Source organism: Barbus barbus (genome assembly GCF_936440315.1).
Source record: "Barbus barbus genome assembly, chromosome: 43".
In the NCBI taxonomy this organism is placed as follows: domain Eukaryota; kingdom Metazoa; phylum Chordata; class Actinopteri; order Cypriniformes; family Cyprinidae; genus Barbus; species Barbus barbus.
The window spans coordinates 12,076,720-12,091,654 of record NC_136721.1 but is presented as its reverse complement, the minus strand read 5'-3'; the positions used below and the strand labels follow the sequence as shown (position 1 = coordinate 12,091,654).

General features: G+C 36.5%; 2 protein-coding genes and 1 pseudogene across 4 annotated transcripts; 1 reads left to right on the top strand and 2 right to left on the bottom strand.

Annotated features, from left to right (window-relative positions):
• Positions 1-18: 18 nt before the first annotated feature.
• LOC306862276 (phosphorylase b kinase gamma catalytic chain, skeletal muscle/heart isoform-like) lies at positions 19-2,655 on the bottom strand (annotated as a pseudogene). Its single transcript has 7 exons — positions 2,573-2,655; positions 2,273-2,446; positions 2,018-2,072; positions 1,367-1,432; positions 591-744; positions 362-478; positions 19-273 (listed from the first exon to the last, which is right to left on the bottom strand). The product of its transcript is annotated as a phosphorylase b kinase gamma catalytic chain, skeletal muscle/heart isoform-like (transcript).
• Positions 2,656-3,424: 769 nt separating this feature from the next.
• LOC306862544 (uncharacterized protein) lies at positions 3,425-8,650 on the top strand. The gene is made up of 6 exons (XM_079405399.1): positions 3,425-3,853; positions 5,165-5,287; positions 5,434-5,592; positions 6,079-6,149; positions 6,261-6,381; positions 7,396-8,650. The coding sequence occupies exons 1-6, from the start codon at positions 3,476-3,478 to the stop codon at positions 7,684-7,686; spliced, it is 1,143 nt and encodes a 380-aa protein (XP_079261525.1). The 5' UTR covers positions 3,425-3,475; the 3' UTR covers positions 7,687-8,650.
• A 219-nt stretch (positions 8,651-8,869) lies between these two features.
• Positions 8,870-14,462, bottom strand: LOC306862545 (sn-1-specific diacylglycerol lipase ABHD11). 2 transcript variants are annotated; one of them, XM_079405401.1, is made up of 6 exons: positions 14,218-14,462; positions 13,635-13,770; positions 13,372-13,545; positions 12,411-12,581; positions 12,118-12,299; positions 8,870-11,979 (listed from the first exon to the last, which is right to left on the bottom strand). In XM_079405401.1, the coding sequence occupies exons 1-6, from the start codon at positions 14,370-14,372 to the stop codon at positions 11,844-11,846; spliced, it is 954 nt and encodes a 317-aa protein (XP_079261527.1). In that variant the 5' UTR covers positions 14,373-14,462; the 3' UTR covers positions 8,870-11,843. The 2 variants fall into 2 exon arrangements, with proteins under 2 accessions (XP_079261527.1, XP_079261526.1); XM_079405400.1 differs by having other exon boundaries at positions 11,715-11,979; positions 12,118-12,581.
• Positions 14,463-14,935: the final 473 nt, after the last annotated feature.

The following is a 14,935-nucleotide window of genomic DNA, read 5'->3' as shown; positions in this document are numbered from 1 at the left end:
TTCGGAGATGATGAACCCTCACCAAGACCTGGGTGACACATCCATCTCCTCAGCAGCAATGACTTTTGGAGTGTTCTCAAATAAAGCTGCTCTGTTCTGAGTTTGCCCTTTCTTCACCCAGTGGCCGTAGATCTTCAAGGCACATGCGTCGATCATCTTGCGTAGAGGTTTGATGGCATACGGGTCGCTGCGGATCACCTCTTTAGTGACAGGTTTGGCACGACGATAGTTGCAGTAGATACGCATGGCAGCAAGTACGGTCATACAGATAACCTGCAGGATAACCATGGTGTAAGGTGAAACTCAAAAAAACGCAATCTATGCCTTCTTAAAGAAGTCATCTAGAACATTTGCTGTTTACCTTGAACTTGCTGAAATGACGTACTTCTGCAACCACGTACTGCTGGAAGAACGGGTGATTGAGGGCTTCTGTGGCTGTATAACGACTTTGTGGATCCACAACTAATAAACTGGAAATCTACTGGCAAGAAAACAAAGTGACTTTGGAAAGGCATTTTCTCACGAAATTTGTGTAACTACTTTTGAAACTAGTTGTCGGGAAGACAAACAAGACCACAACCGACACGCACCAAGTCTTTGACAGTGTCTGAGCGGTCATCCCACTCCGGAGAACTGAATTTGTATTTTCCTGCAAGAATCATTCGAAGGATCAGCATTTGTTTCCTGTGCCAGAAAGGTGGAGATCCAGCCAAAAGAGTGTAGAAGATCACTCCTGTGCTCCAACTGCACAAGAACAGACAGAATGAAGTTTATGTAACATCACATTCATCTACTAAACATACTAGTTTGTTGTAATCATTTCATATTCTTCACTGTCATTGCCAGGAAGGTCATGTATTTATTTATTTGGTTGTTTATTTGACTGCTAATGCAATATTTTTCTAGGCCACGTTAATTTTCTGTAGGATATAGTTCAAAACAGTTCTAAACAAACACGTCAAGACAACAGGGAATGAACTTTTTCACTGGAGAAAGTGTTATTATGGATTATGGGCTCGAGTAAACATTCCTCCAGTTTTCTGTGTCACATGATCCTTCAGAAATGATTCTAATTTGATGATTTGGTTCTCAAGAAACATTTCTTATTATTAATGTTGAAAACTGTGCTGCCTGATATTTTTTTGGAAACTGACACATTTAATAAAATTTCATACAGTTCATAAAAGTAGACAGAGCACTGCATTTATGAGCATGGTAGTGTGCCGTTATCTAACTTTAAACCCATCAACATTCAAGATGCCCCGCTTATAGTTTGATTATGCAATTCCCCCCTTCAGCGTATTTGTTTTACACAATTTGAATACAATCAGAAGCATCAAAAATTGGTTATCATCAGACTTACTACCATGTCTCTTTCTCACGTAGAGTGACTTTCTCTGTGAGGTAATCAAAGAGTTCTCCTCTTTTCATCCTGTTAAAAGAACATTCATCTTTAAACACAAACGAATAAACTTTAAAAACTAAGGAATTATAAGCAATACCAGTTAGTCCGGTGATGTAAAATTGGCACATTACAGACAGACAATTGTAACTGCATCTGTTCAAAATATAAGTGTCAAAAAAAGACATTTGGAGGGATTTTGTGCACGCTTGTATTGAGAGTTAGGCTCTGGCAGAAACTTGGCATCTTGGCAATGAGCCATATTGTGAGCTCTTAGAATAGCCAGTGTCTTATCTGTATGCTGCGGAGTGTCAACCAACCGATAATCTCCACAAGGAATGTCTAGAAATCTGAACAGAAAGCAAACTTGTAAACAAAACAACAGTTAGTGGTGAAAATGGGCTACAAGGGAAAATGAGGATAAAACTTAATAGTTGCATTTTCTGTGCTAAATTTGAGTGGTTTGCCTGTGCAAAAATGGCAGCCACAATTAAATAGCTTTGAGGGTGATTACTAAAAGTTTGTCTTAGGTTTCTCAAGTGTGACCACTAACAATAGTGATGCACAGACATGAGAGCAGTGTGTGCCATTAAAAGCAATTGAAGCTGTACTTACAGATCAAATACCAAAAAGAAGAAGGCCTTTGATTCAAAGCAATCGTTCAGCTGAACTGTGAGGGGACAAAATACATCTGATTTGTTGTTGTTGTTGTTGCAGAAACACCATAGCCTTACCATTTTTTATTTTTGTAATTCAAAAAGATATTATATTTCTCTATCGTAGCACCATTATATTAGGCCTATATTTTGTGGTAGCCTATATGTATTAGAATAGTTTCTAATGGATCAAACTGGCAGTGGACAGTCGTACTTATGTTTTTTTGTCCAGATACTCGAAGAATGTCTATCTTTCACAGTGGCCTGCTGGATTTCCTTTATCTCTTGAGGTGTCATTTTGTCCGATGGTGTGATGTCTTTGATCTTTACTGCATATTCCTGGCCAGTCCGTTTGTCCACACATCGGTGAACTACACTGCTCACACCTCTGGAAAAGAAGACACTCAGACAAATTCAGGACTTATAATGAAATTTTAATGTCAGAATTTGATATTTATTTTATTGTAGAGTCAAACTGTTATACATTTTACAAACTGTCATAGGAGACACTTACCGTCCTAATATCTCCTTTGGTTCATATTTGTCGTAAAATTCTTGACCACCAACCCACTCAGAGTTTTCTTCTTCTTTTGTCATTTTGAAGAGTAAGATATCCAGCGCTGTAGGCTACTTCAAATTCCTTGTCTTTTCCTTTTATCATATACGCAAACACATAGATATATTACACTTTGTCATTGGTCAAATTGTTTACACCAATGATTTTTGGTTATATTTACTAAGAAAGAAAACAGCAAGTCTATTCTTGGGCTAGATGAGTTCACTCACCTTTATAGCGGCTCATCCTTTAGTATTTATGAAAGCTCATAGTTCATATCTCATATTAACAGAACATATTAAATTACAGTTAACACCTTTATTAATAAACCTTAAATAATAATGATAAACCACAATTATATAGGCTATTTGGGCACTTTTTAGGCTTATGAGGTAAAGCAAGGAATCACTGAATCGTCCTGAAATCGGCGCTCCCATCACTACTATAAATATACCAGCTGTTATTTGAGTAAGGGTGAGGGCATAGCCAAACGGAACAGCTTGTACCCATGTGTTTACTTTAGACATATCTGATCATGTTAGCAGCATTTCATTTAGCCTGTATAATATGCATGCAATTTCTTTCTCTAGCTTCCACTTCTCTCATAGGCAGATTTAATTATAGTCTAAGTGTTGTGTTCAAAGCTTAACATAATCAAAGGACGTTATTTCACAGACATGCTTGAACACGCCTCAGTCCCACAGGTAAAACCCTCTGTGATGTCAAACCCTGGTTGTTGACACACCTGACATTTCTGAGCGTCAAAAGACTTGAAAAACTGGTTTGAAGACATTCCCTGATCTGAGTTTCAGTCTTCACTCCCCTGATAAGAGCGTGCATTTCAGCTCTGGCCGCTCTTAGATGACAATGGAGACCTATAGGAGAGATTCACCAGTAACTTTGCACACTTTTAGGGACCTACTGGAGTCACCACTGACCAGTGAGGAAGTCCACAGACGATTAACTGACGATGAGGATTCAATTTCAAGTCATGACACGGACAGAGAGCCGCTGTGCACACTGGATGAGTTACAAGAACAGCTGGCAGTGGATGACAGCAGTGGCCGTACAGTTGTGACCGGTCAAACGGTTGACTCGCGCTTGATGACTGTGGTCGAACAATCTGACCCAAACGCGCCCCAGAACCCCGCTCGGACATATTTAAATGAAGCGTTACCGGATCTGCTCCGGAGTGGAAGCCCACTGCGCAGACGAGTGTCCAGCCCGGTGGCTGCCACGGTGAGTCATGCTTGTTATGAATACAGTGATTCAAATCAGTGAATTCATATCAACTAAGGGGGGAAAAATAAACAAAGGGGAAATTAGCTGTATAATGGTGATTCTTCAATTGGGCGCACCTCTCTGTCCCTGTGATTAGCCTATTTTAAGGAAAATATATTTATAGCTTTAATTACATTTTATTTATTTTGCCTAAATTCACAGCGTTTTAAAAGCGTTTTTAATTTCACAGAATTTGACTTATTTCTCAACCCAGACTCTAAGAAATGCATAAACATTTAAAATTTCAGACTTAATTTCAAGAATTTTAATGACTTTAATTGTATTGTATATTTTAAATATATTTTTAATCATTTTGAAATTACATTTTACAGAATTGACTGTATGTCTATATTTAACAGAATGCCTATTTACAATTATCCCTCAGGCAGACTCATAAAAAAGTAAAATAAAAAGGTTTTAACATACTTTATTCATTATTTACATAGCCTGTAATTCATATTGTTTCCTGACAAATAATCACTTCAAACTAGCTGTCACTACCTTCATGCCAATCATTTTAAATACTTGTTTTTATTTGATTATGATGTTAATACAAAGTGACTGATGAGCACATCTCTGCCAGAGGAGCACAGAAACAGTTTGAAGTGATCAGAAATGTTATTTTGAGATTTTTAAATGTCATCATTGAAGAACCAAACAAACAACAACAACAAAAAAGGGCCAGGTCAATGAAAGGACCAGATGGCCAAAGAAAAGTTATTTAGCTTTTTCTACATTCAGCCAAATTCTTTTTAAAGACTCTTCAGCACTAATAATGAACATGCATGTTTTCATCTTTTATTTATGTGCAAATCCATGTCCAGGACATTGACAAACTGTCAATGGAATGTGGGTTTTTCTTGCTGAATTTATGTTTCCCTAATGATGCCTGTTTGACTAAAACTGAAACAATGCAGACATTTTTGACATACCGCACTCAGACATTTGAAACATTTAGTCCAAAGATTTAAGTAACCAAATCAGTTCACACTATAGGAAGTAAAGGTCATCTCAGATTTGGTTCAGAATGTTTCCTGTTAGTTTTGCCCGAATGGCTGGATTCCACCTGTCTCAGTTTTTTGAGAATCCAGAATAGCAAGGTTGTAAAAGGCACAAGATGTTCTGTGTTTATGTTTGCAGATATATGTCAGTCTGATATCATTCTGAGCGGACCTAAACATGCACCACAAGTGTAGCTATATGAACCATACAGTATGTCAATAGAAGCTTGTATGTTGTGCTCATGTAACACTCTCTCTATGGCGGCAGCTGAAGCATGTGAAAAGGGAAGTGGAATTATCTCGGCAGCGCAGTCTAAAGCTCAAGGCACAGGTGGATAGACTACAACAGCAGAATGATAGCGGACCCGGCTGGAGTGAAAACAGACACCGGGTGAGTCTCAACTTTATGTAAATGTTCTTTAACCTACAACACCCTCTTATAAGTGATGGCAGTTTATAACAGACTGGACTGTGCTTTAATTTATGCAAGCAGGGTTTGTCCTAATTGCATCTTCATTGTTTCTGTGGTGTTTCTAGGTGGCAGAGGAGATTCAGTCGGTTGTAAAGCTGCTACTCCCTCTGACAGATTTAGAGTCAGCAGAAGTTAATCAGCCATCCCAAACCAATCCTTTAGACAAGGCACTGCTTCAACTGCAGGAAGTGGCCCGGACACTCGCTGTTAACCACACCTCTCAGGTGAGCTTGAACCACGCCCATCAGCTCATATGGGACACGCCTCCTTTCTGAATATGCACATACCTCCATTCTATTCCTATAGGCCTTGCGTAACCATTGCTTGCTCCTACTATTGTCTGAACAATTGTAGAAAATTTTTAATTGCCCATATTATGTTTATTTACAAGGTCATAGTTTCATTTTGAGGTCTGATAGAATACACTTACGTGATTTAAAGGCCACTTTTCCAAAAGCCCAGTTTGCTTTTATTGTCAGCTGGCCTAGTCTGGTGTTTACTGGTCAAACACTTATTTAATGGCAGAACTAACAAGGTGTTTCAGGACTTTTTTTTCTGTTGGTGACATTAACTCCCTTTGGCATGGACTTTGCGCTTTGTAACTTTACCAATAGTTTACATGCACAAACAACTGTATTACACATTAAAGGAAAGGTATAATAAAAAAGCTTAATAGGTGTCCTTTAAAACAAATCTACTGCCATTTACAGGGAAATAAGTCTGGGGAAGATACTGCCATATTACAGCAAGCTCTACTGGACAGAGATGAAGCCATTGCAAAGTGAGATCAGTTGATCTCTAACACTAATTATTTTGTGTTATGAAATAAATCTGCTAGCTGATAACACACTTTTGGTTTTTGGCGTATGAATCAGTTTTTATCTTATTGCAGGAAACGAGCAATGGAGACTGAGCTACTGAAAAGCAAGAACGAACTGATGACACTGAACAACCAACTTTTGGAAGCTGTTCAGAATCGACTAGAACTGTCTATAGAGGTGGAGGCCTGGAAAGTATGTTTAATTGCACATTTAATGATCAATAAAAATGCTTTTGAATATTTGTTTAAAATAAGAAGGAAAGAAAATATTAACATTAATTACCTAGAAATATTAGATTTTGTTTCTGTGTTTTTTCATGTCTGGTCTAGCTCATTTTAAAATGGTAAAAACCAAACAGACATGTTTATTTTGACAGACAAAGTGAATTTTTGGAGTCTTTATTGAGTAAAGATTTTTTACAAAAATTCTAGAAAATACACAATTCAATATTAATTTAAAAGGATACTTCACCCAAAAATGAAAATTACTCCATGATTTACTCACCCTCTAGGTCAATATGACTTGCCTCTCTCAGCCAAATATAATAAGAGTTATATTTAAAAAAAAAATGCCCTGGCTCTTCTAAGCTTTATAATGGCAGTAAATAGGGTTTAAGATTTTGAAGTCCAATAAAGTGCTTCCATCCATCATAAAAAGCACTCCATATGGGTCCAGGGGGTTAATAAAGGCCTCCTGAAGCAAACCAATACATTTTTGTAAGAAGAATATCCATATTTAAAACTTTATAAACCGTAATCTAATTTCCGGTGAGAATATGCTAGTCTCACGGGAATCAAGTTTTGTTTACAGCAAATGAAAACCAGTCTCCTCTTTTGGCTTATATCAAAATCCTCCAACATTTTTCTTTACAAATCCTAGTTTTGTACTTCTAATTCGTGACCGGTGTTTTGTTTTGCGCTCTCCTCTGCGCGTCCACATTCGTCACTGCGTTTGCCCATGTTCTACATCATTTTTTAAATATAACTCTAATTTTCATTTTTGGGTCAACTATCCCATCAACACCTGCCAGGGCTGGATCTCTGCAGGACTGTTAGATCTGAACCCTGTGCTGCCATCTGGATTCTGTCTGGTTTTCCAGCAAACTTTTGAAAACACTCATGGATGTGATTTGGCCATGTTGTTTTTCCACATGGATATACTTAAAATCAGGTGTGCAGTCAGTGAACTGTGTCACGTCTCTTACAGGATGATGTACAGACCATTCTTCATCACCAGCTCCTCAGACAGCAGCAGGAAGAACAGGCTCAGAAGAAGTCTAGAGGGTTCGGTGTTCTGTGGCGCACAAATAAGCCCCTTCCTCCCAAACCTGATTACTCCTCCATGATACACACCTCTGTCCCGACCCCCCAGTCTCCATCACCTGCAGGAACACTGAAATGGAAAGACAAGTTCAGACGAGGAAGACAAGGACTTGTCGAGTCTCTGGCACAAAGGAGTGACAAAGAGGACAATTTTCAAACAGTTTCTTTGGACTGATGAGGCTGTTTCAGATGATCTCACATCTCTGTGATTGTTCAATGATTTTAATCATATTGCCTCACCTCATTTTGTACATCAATCCTAAGGATGTAAATAATATTATGAATAATGTTTTGACACATTTGAACTATGTTATGGACGTGCGTTACACTGTAGAGAATATATTAATGTGACTGCTGTGCTGAGAATCTTTAAGGGTTTTGTTGACCTGCAGTCATGAACTTCCTAGTAATATATTAAGAAAAGGGAATAAAGGTGACAGAGACAACAATATACAATTTAAGACTGATTTATAAGGGCCCCAGTTTTTTACTTTATTAATTATTAATTCACATTGGGTTTTAATAAGCTCAAGGGCCATTTGCACTACCGTTCAAAAGTTTGTGGTCAGTACGTTTTTTTTTTTTAAATACAATAAAAACAATAATGTTGTAAAATATTACAATAAAAAAATCAATTTGAATATATTTTAAAAAGTAATTTCTTCCAGTGATGGCAAAGCTACATTTTCTGTGTCACATGATCCATTTGTGTTGCATTATATTTTTGTGGAAACTACAAACAGGATTCTTTGTTGAATATAAAGTTTAAAAGAACAGCATTAATTTGAAATAAAAAACCTTTGTAATATTAAAAATATTTTTACTGTCACTTTTGATCAATTTAATGCATTCTTGAGGAATAAAAGTATTAATTTATAAAAATAAAAAAACCCACAAACTTTTTAACAGTAGTGTAAGTGACAAACAGTTCTACTTTATAATTAGATCTAGGAAGTATGGTAGTATCCGTTTCCACCAACCAACATAAAGTTTACTAACAGTTGATATTTCCTGCATATCCACATATGTAACCACCCCATTTTACCTATGCATGATGGTTGCTGTGCAAAACAACATATTTTTCTTTCAAAATTGTAATATTTTAGCATTACTATGAATTAAATAACAGTTTAGCTGCTAAGTAAATGTGCAGCCAACTTTGGAAGGAAACTGCAGCTGCAACATCACCTCATGTGTACTACTTTTCCCAAACAATTTCCTAAATGGAAAGTTTGAAAATGAGAAAAGAACAAGTGTTTACTCACAATGACTGCTGCCCCAGAATATAGCAGTGGAATTACAGCATTGTATATGTGGTAAAAATATCTGTTAAGGCGGTGCAAATCAATCACATAAGCAGGTTGAAGACTTGTACATTTATTGAGTAGTTACAAATCTGCACACAGACACACTCTAGCATGCAAAGGCAATACAACCATACAAACTGCTCAGCATGGACTCATACCGTTACTGCCTGAATGACCACACTCTCTTTCATGAAATTAGATCAATAAAACAAAGAACCAATATCACTGTGTATCAAATAGTAACAATACATTTAGTTACGTACAGTTTCAAACAAACAAACAAACAATACTGCATGATGCCACAAGAATAAGTTTGACTCTCTAATTTAGTTAAAGTATACATTACGTACAATGGAAATATATCAAGTACTGTGAGTGCCAAGATCACAAATCCAAATTCTATATATTAATATCAGTACTTTCTGAATATGCTAATCAGATACTATATTGTTAAAAAAAAAAACATCATTAATGTCTGCGCATTACGTTCTAAACTGATTCATCTCTTTAGTATTGCATACATGTGCATTCTTCAAATCAAAGGGCTGTTTCATAAGGAAGAATGAGGGATTTAAAATCAAAATGTTTTGAGTTAATCTAACTTTATAAAACAGCCCACTGAATTGCTAAAAGTTCAGGCAAAATCTTAAAACAAAACAAATTCACAGGATCAATACAGACCCAAGTCAGTGTTTTTATCTAGCAGAATGAAGTACCCAGCTAACAAAAACAAGTTCTAATAATGTTTTGCCAATGCTAACATTAAGTTATTAAAATATTCTGAATGTTTTCTAGCTGTTCAAAAAGTCCAACTTAAGTGAACATTCCGTTTTATCAATCGTAAACATTATGAAAACGTTACTTTTGAATGTTCTCTGAAAATTCCAAAACAATTAGTAACGTTTACAAATGTTACACGAACATCCAACAACGCTACTTCAGGGGGAAGAAAAAAACACTCCATGAAGAATGTTTTTGTGCTGATGTTTTGAGAACACTATTAAAAACTAAACAGCTTTGAATAAACATTCTAGTAACATTACTGGATTTTCTAAGACTTTCTTTTGAAAACTTAATTCTGAAAGATACAGTTCCATGTAAACACAAATACACAACAAATTGTGTGTGACGCATAACAAGCAATGGCAGTGCTATGACTCTAGTGTTCCACCATACACATTCACTACAATTATTACGTGACATGAGAAAACACACACTGACATTAAGGATATGTCATTTTGCAGCATATTTCTTGATTTATCAATCATTACGATATTGTAATCATAAATATATATTTCATATAGTATACATTTATATAACCAGTACTGTATACGAATATACAAAATACTCATCATTTACAAACATCGACACTTTCACAATGAACAAAAATATCCCCTTGTAACAGCAGTTTTTATACTAAAGACTGCTAAAAACAGTATGTGTACGTTTATTCTTAAATGTGTGCCACATAATGTCAGCACACCACCGGTCAAGGAAAATCTTTCCATAAACCCCTGCTTTGGTACGTCAATAACTATTCATAATAGTGATAAACCTACAGATAACTAATAAACCTACCAAGATTAAAGGACAAACAGTGTGCGGAGGTAGGCACATTGTTCTCTGTGATAAATCACACTAACATATCTGTGCTGCGTCTAATAGTCGAACAAGCACCAAAACTGGTTTTGTTAATCACATGCTTATGTATTTGATCTGTTTATTGATTATTCGTTAAATGCACAGAACTAGTTTTAAAACACAGAACAAGGGGCTTAAAAGAAAAAGGACCCAGGGCCAAAAAAGAAAGATTTCTAGTAAAACAGTTGTATTTAACAGAAATGTAGTACCTGATTTCATAACTCTTGATGCTCTGAAAGGTGTCTTGGTAACATTGCAGCATCTTTGTTTGTTGTAAAGCCATACAAAACTGTTTTAATAAAACACTTAATTTATAACACAGGCTCAACAGTTTTTAAACAACAAAGAAAGCTAATCTATTATGCCCTATAGCATTAATTAAAACATTTCTCAAACTATTCAATTTTTTGTTTGCAGAAAAAGAGTAAAAATTCAAACACGGCCTTGGCTGTACGTCAAAGTTTTGTGGTCTTATCGGACCTTAAGTGAAGTGAAGTGACATACGACCAAGTATGGTAACCCATACTAGGAATTCGTGCTCTGCATTTAACCCATCCAAAGTGCACACACACAGCAGTGAACACACACACACCGTGAACACACACCCAGAGCAGTGAGCAGCCATTTATGCTGCGGTGCCCGTGGAGCAGTTGGGGGTTCAGTGCCTTGCTCAAGGGCACCTTAGTCGTGGTATTGAGGGTGGAGAGAGCGCTGGACATTCACTCCCCCCACCTACAATCCCTGCCGGCCCGCGACTCAAACTCGCAACCTTTGGTGGGTTACGAGTCTGACTCTCTAACCATTAGGCCACGACTTCCCACAAGATGACGGCTTGAAACCGTTAAATAAGTCACACACTGTTGCATAGACATCTTTGTGTTTGTTATCAGAGAACAGCGAAAGGGTGTCCATGTCAACAATATGCTTAAAAACTTAATATATTAAAAAAAGGAAAAATATAAATCTAGTCCAATTATAATTTAGTATAATTAAAAAATTCAATTCATAATATTGAAAAAAATTATATTTCATGACGGTAAAGTATTTAGTTTTTTAAAGCCACTGGATCCACTCTTATGTACATTGTTACACTTGAGAGCTACAAACAAATGTCCTTGATTGAAAGTCATGGACAGATTTCTACATATCCTTTTGATAGAATTGCATTTAAAGTACTATGTTAAGCCACAGTGCAAATACCACATTAACAAACGAATACACTAATTATTACACTATAGGAATTATGTAACGATTCAGTTGTGCATTATAAGGTAAGAGGCTAGCTTTAACTCATTAAAAGTCATCTTGGTCCATACCCTTACAATTCATTCACTGCGCCGTTATGATTAGGCCCACCTGTGCCTATCCTTTCCTGAGACAAGGACTATGATTGTAAGAAGGTTATTATGGAGCTGATGAAATCCAAAGGCTTGTCAGCATGAATCCAGTGACTGGCATCTGGGATGTACTGGATATCAACACAAGGAAAGAGCCTCTGGATTTCAGGGTAATCTTCCGAGCTAAGAGAATAACAAGGGGTCCATAGCAAGAAAACAGATGTATGCTTAAATAAACATGCATTTAAGACATTCAAATATTCTCAAGTAATAGAAAGAGATTGAGTTAGCACATGTGTACAAGTAGTGGTTTAAAATTACCTTATGTAGGCTGAACTACTGCCACCCAAGAAAAGAGTTGGACCCTCATAGCTGTTAATAAAATTAGGAAAACCCATGATGTCTTCTAGGTGGTTTGAGATGGCTTCCAGGTTAATCCTCCAGCCGTAGTGACCATTTTGCTCCTCCAGGTTAGTGAGGAGGAACTGACGCACTGAACGCTCCTGCAAACAACATAAATGTGGGTGATTTATTCTAGAATTGCAATAAAAACAACACAAACTATAAAAAAAATAACTGATAAAAGTCCAAACTGTTCTAGTTAATATGGTTACCTTAACTAACTTCCTGAGCTGATCTTCAGCCAGTCTTCGTGCTGTGGAACGTGGGATATTACTGGCTATCTTCACCTCTTTCATTGCCTGAATGTAGGCATGGAAACTGGTGTGGACTGAAGTCAGAGAGGGACTAATGTCCACGACCACCAAACGTTCCACTAAACTAGGCTGAATTAGATAGAGAGACAAAATAATAAAAAAGTAATAACATATCCTTAGACTTTGAATACAAGTACTTGTACATATCTTTAAAAAAATCTATTAAAAAATATAACAAATATTAAAATATATTATATATGCATGTGTGTGTTCAACTTTATAAACTTAATAAAAAAAAATGTAATTTATTTATCTTAATTTTATTTAAATTTTGTAATGTAAAGATACAATTTTAATGCATCCTCGCTTAAGATCTATTTTCATGGTATTTTTAATAACATGACATTTATGACTTCTATAACCCAAGCTAACATTGTTTTGTCATGAAAATGTAAAATTATAAGATATTTTTTATTTGACTTATCAAACTTGGCACACAGTAATGAGGGTCACATGTTTCTGCATGTTGGCTTTACCGCATGATTTTGATTTGGCAGAAAAAAACAAAAACTATTTGACTGCTAAAATAATACTAAAACTATTAATGATATTAAATAATTATGTCATACTACTTAAATGTCTTTTTTTATCTTCGTTGTGATCTGACAATTGTATCACCATGCAGTTTTTGACTTCATGCCCCTTAAAAAGACCAAAATTAATTTTAATTCATAAATTTAAAGACATCATATAAGGAATGCATTGAAGTCACTGTATGCATGAATTGCATTTTTATGCATATTTGCATAAATTAATACATCATGAATGTCATGTCATTGACCCTTAGGCTTATAAAAGGCCTAAAAGATGTTTCAATATGATACACACAAGCAAAAAATAATTATACAGCATGTAATACCTGTGACAAAGCTGTTGTCATTGCAACCTTGCCGCCCATGCTGTGTCCAATCAGGACACACTTCCCAATGTGCAGCTGTCCAAGCAGATGCGTCAGATCGTGAGTCATTGCTTCATAGGTCAAGACAGGACTGTGTGGGCTTTTGCCATGGTTGCGAGCATCTACTGTCAGCACCTAACTAGACAAAGTACAGTCAGGACACTCACACAGACTTTTCTGACACCCACAGCACCTCTAAACCACTGGAGAAACCCGAGGCATACCTTCCTGCCAGTCCGCTGAACCAGGGACTTGGCTATGGAGTGAAAGTTTGATTTGCTCCCAAATAAACCATGAAGAAACACCAATGGCGTGCTGTCTCCTTTCCCATCAAACACATCATAGGTCAAATTTACAGGGCTAGGAGAGAGCAAAGCAGACAAAGATGAAGACTATCACACAATCAAAAAACATTGACAGTTATGACAGCATGCTTTCATAAGAGATCAGGATTTAATAACAGGTTATATTTTGAGATATGTGTTGACTGGACACATGACCTTGTTTATAGAATCATAACAATAGAGTTCTATCTAATGTATAATTTTATTTATGTGACCATCACCTGTAAATAGCCAAAACAGAACATAACGTGTATAATTAGTCATTTTTGCTTTGGTTTGACTCTTTTTTCCTTTTTAATAAAACTAAGTTACCTACACCTGGCTAATTTGCTAATGCGGTACAGAATGCATAAGCATCTACTTTACAATAAATTAAGGAGCTGTTTAATGCAACAGCCCTCTCTCACACATGTAGTCCTGTGTAATTAACAGTCTTTGAACAGGAACATTAAAGGAGCAACACCTGGCGGCTCGCAAGCTATCGCTGCCAGTACGGTCCAGTCTCGAGACTCCGCTGCAGAAATCACGACGTCCCGGTACAGATAAACAAGACGACGGGCCGCAATACACTCCCCTAGTTAAAATACGGCACAGGGCACTCATGGCAAAATTTGACATGCTAAAACCTCTGTCCGGGCTTCATTCATTCGACCGCGTTTGGCCCCTTCAAAGGTCGTGATGATGTTTTGCTAACACTAGGGAAACCGCACCACAATGTTGCCAGATCTCTCTTGAAAAATAAAATAAACAATAAATGTATAATTGAAACATGTACAAAACATACACTAAATACTTATCTGAAGCTAAAATGTATTTCCAGTTGTTTTGCAAAAACAAAATGTTTTACATACACTAGGCAGCTAAATCAATCGCTCTTTTGCACTCACATCTATAAGTTACTAATACGCATACACATCATTCGGGTAGTTTGAGCACTAACAATCCTAAAAACGTGATTGTGTTTATATGAAATTGTTTAATATGATATTTATAAGCAACTTAGTGAAAAAAACAACAGCATCCTGAAGAAGCTTAAAATAAACGGCAATGGCAACCCAGACTGTTCGTGATGTCACTACGTCGTGCGTCTGCGAAGATGCCACAACTTTCGGAAATATTATTTAGTGTGTGACTATGCACGTACACGAGAGGCAATAAATTAAAGTAGGGGAAGATAAAAC

Coding starts and splice junctions, on each gene's coding strand:
- LOC306862544 (XM_079405399.1), top strand. CDS start 3,476: ATGACAATGGAGACCTATAGGAGAGATTCACCAGTAACTTTGCACACT. Junction 3,854..5,164: donor CCAGCCCGGTGGCTGCCACG/GTGAGTCATGCT, acceptor CTATGGCGGCAG/CTGAAGCATGTGAAAAGGGA. Junction 5,593..6,078: donor CTGTTAACCACACCTCTCAG/GTGAGCTTGAAC, acceptor TGCCATTTACAG/GGAAATAAGTCTGGGGAAGA.
- LOC306862545 (XM_079405400.1), bottom strand. CDS start 14,372: ATGTCAAATTTTGCCATGAGTGCCCTGTGCCGTATTTTAACTAGGGGA. Junction 12,582..13,371: donor TGACAACAGCTTTGTCACAG/GTATTACATGCT, acceptor TATCTAATTCAG/CCTAGTTTAGTGGAACGTTT. Junction 11,980..12,117: donor AGTAGTTCAGCCTACATAAG/GTAATTTTAAAC, acceptor TTATTCTCTTAG/CTCGGAAGATTACCCTGAAA.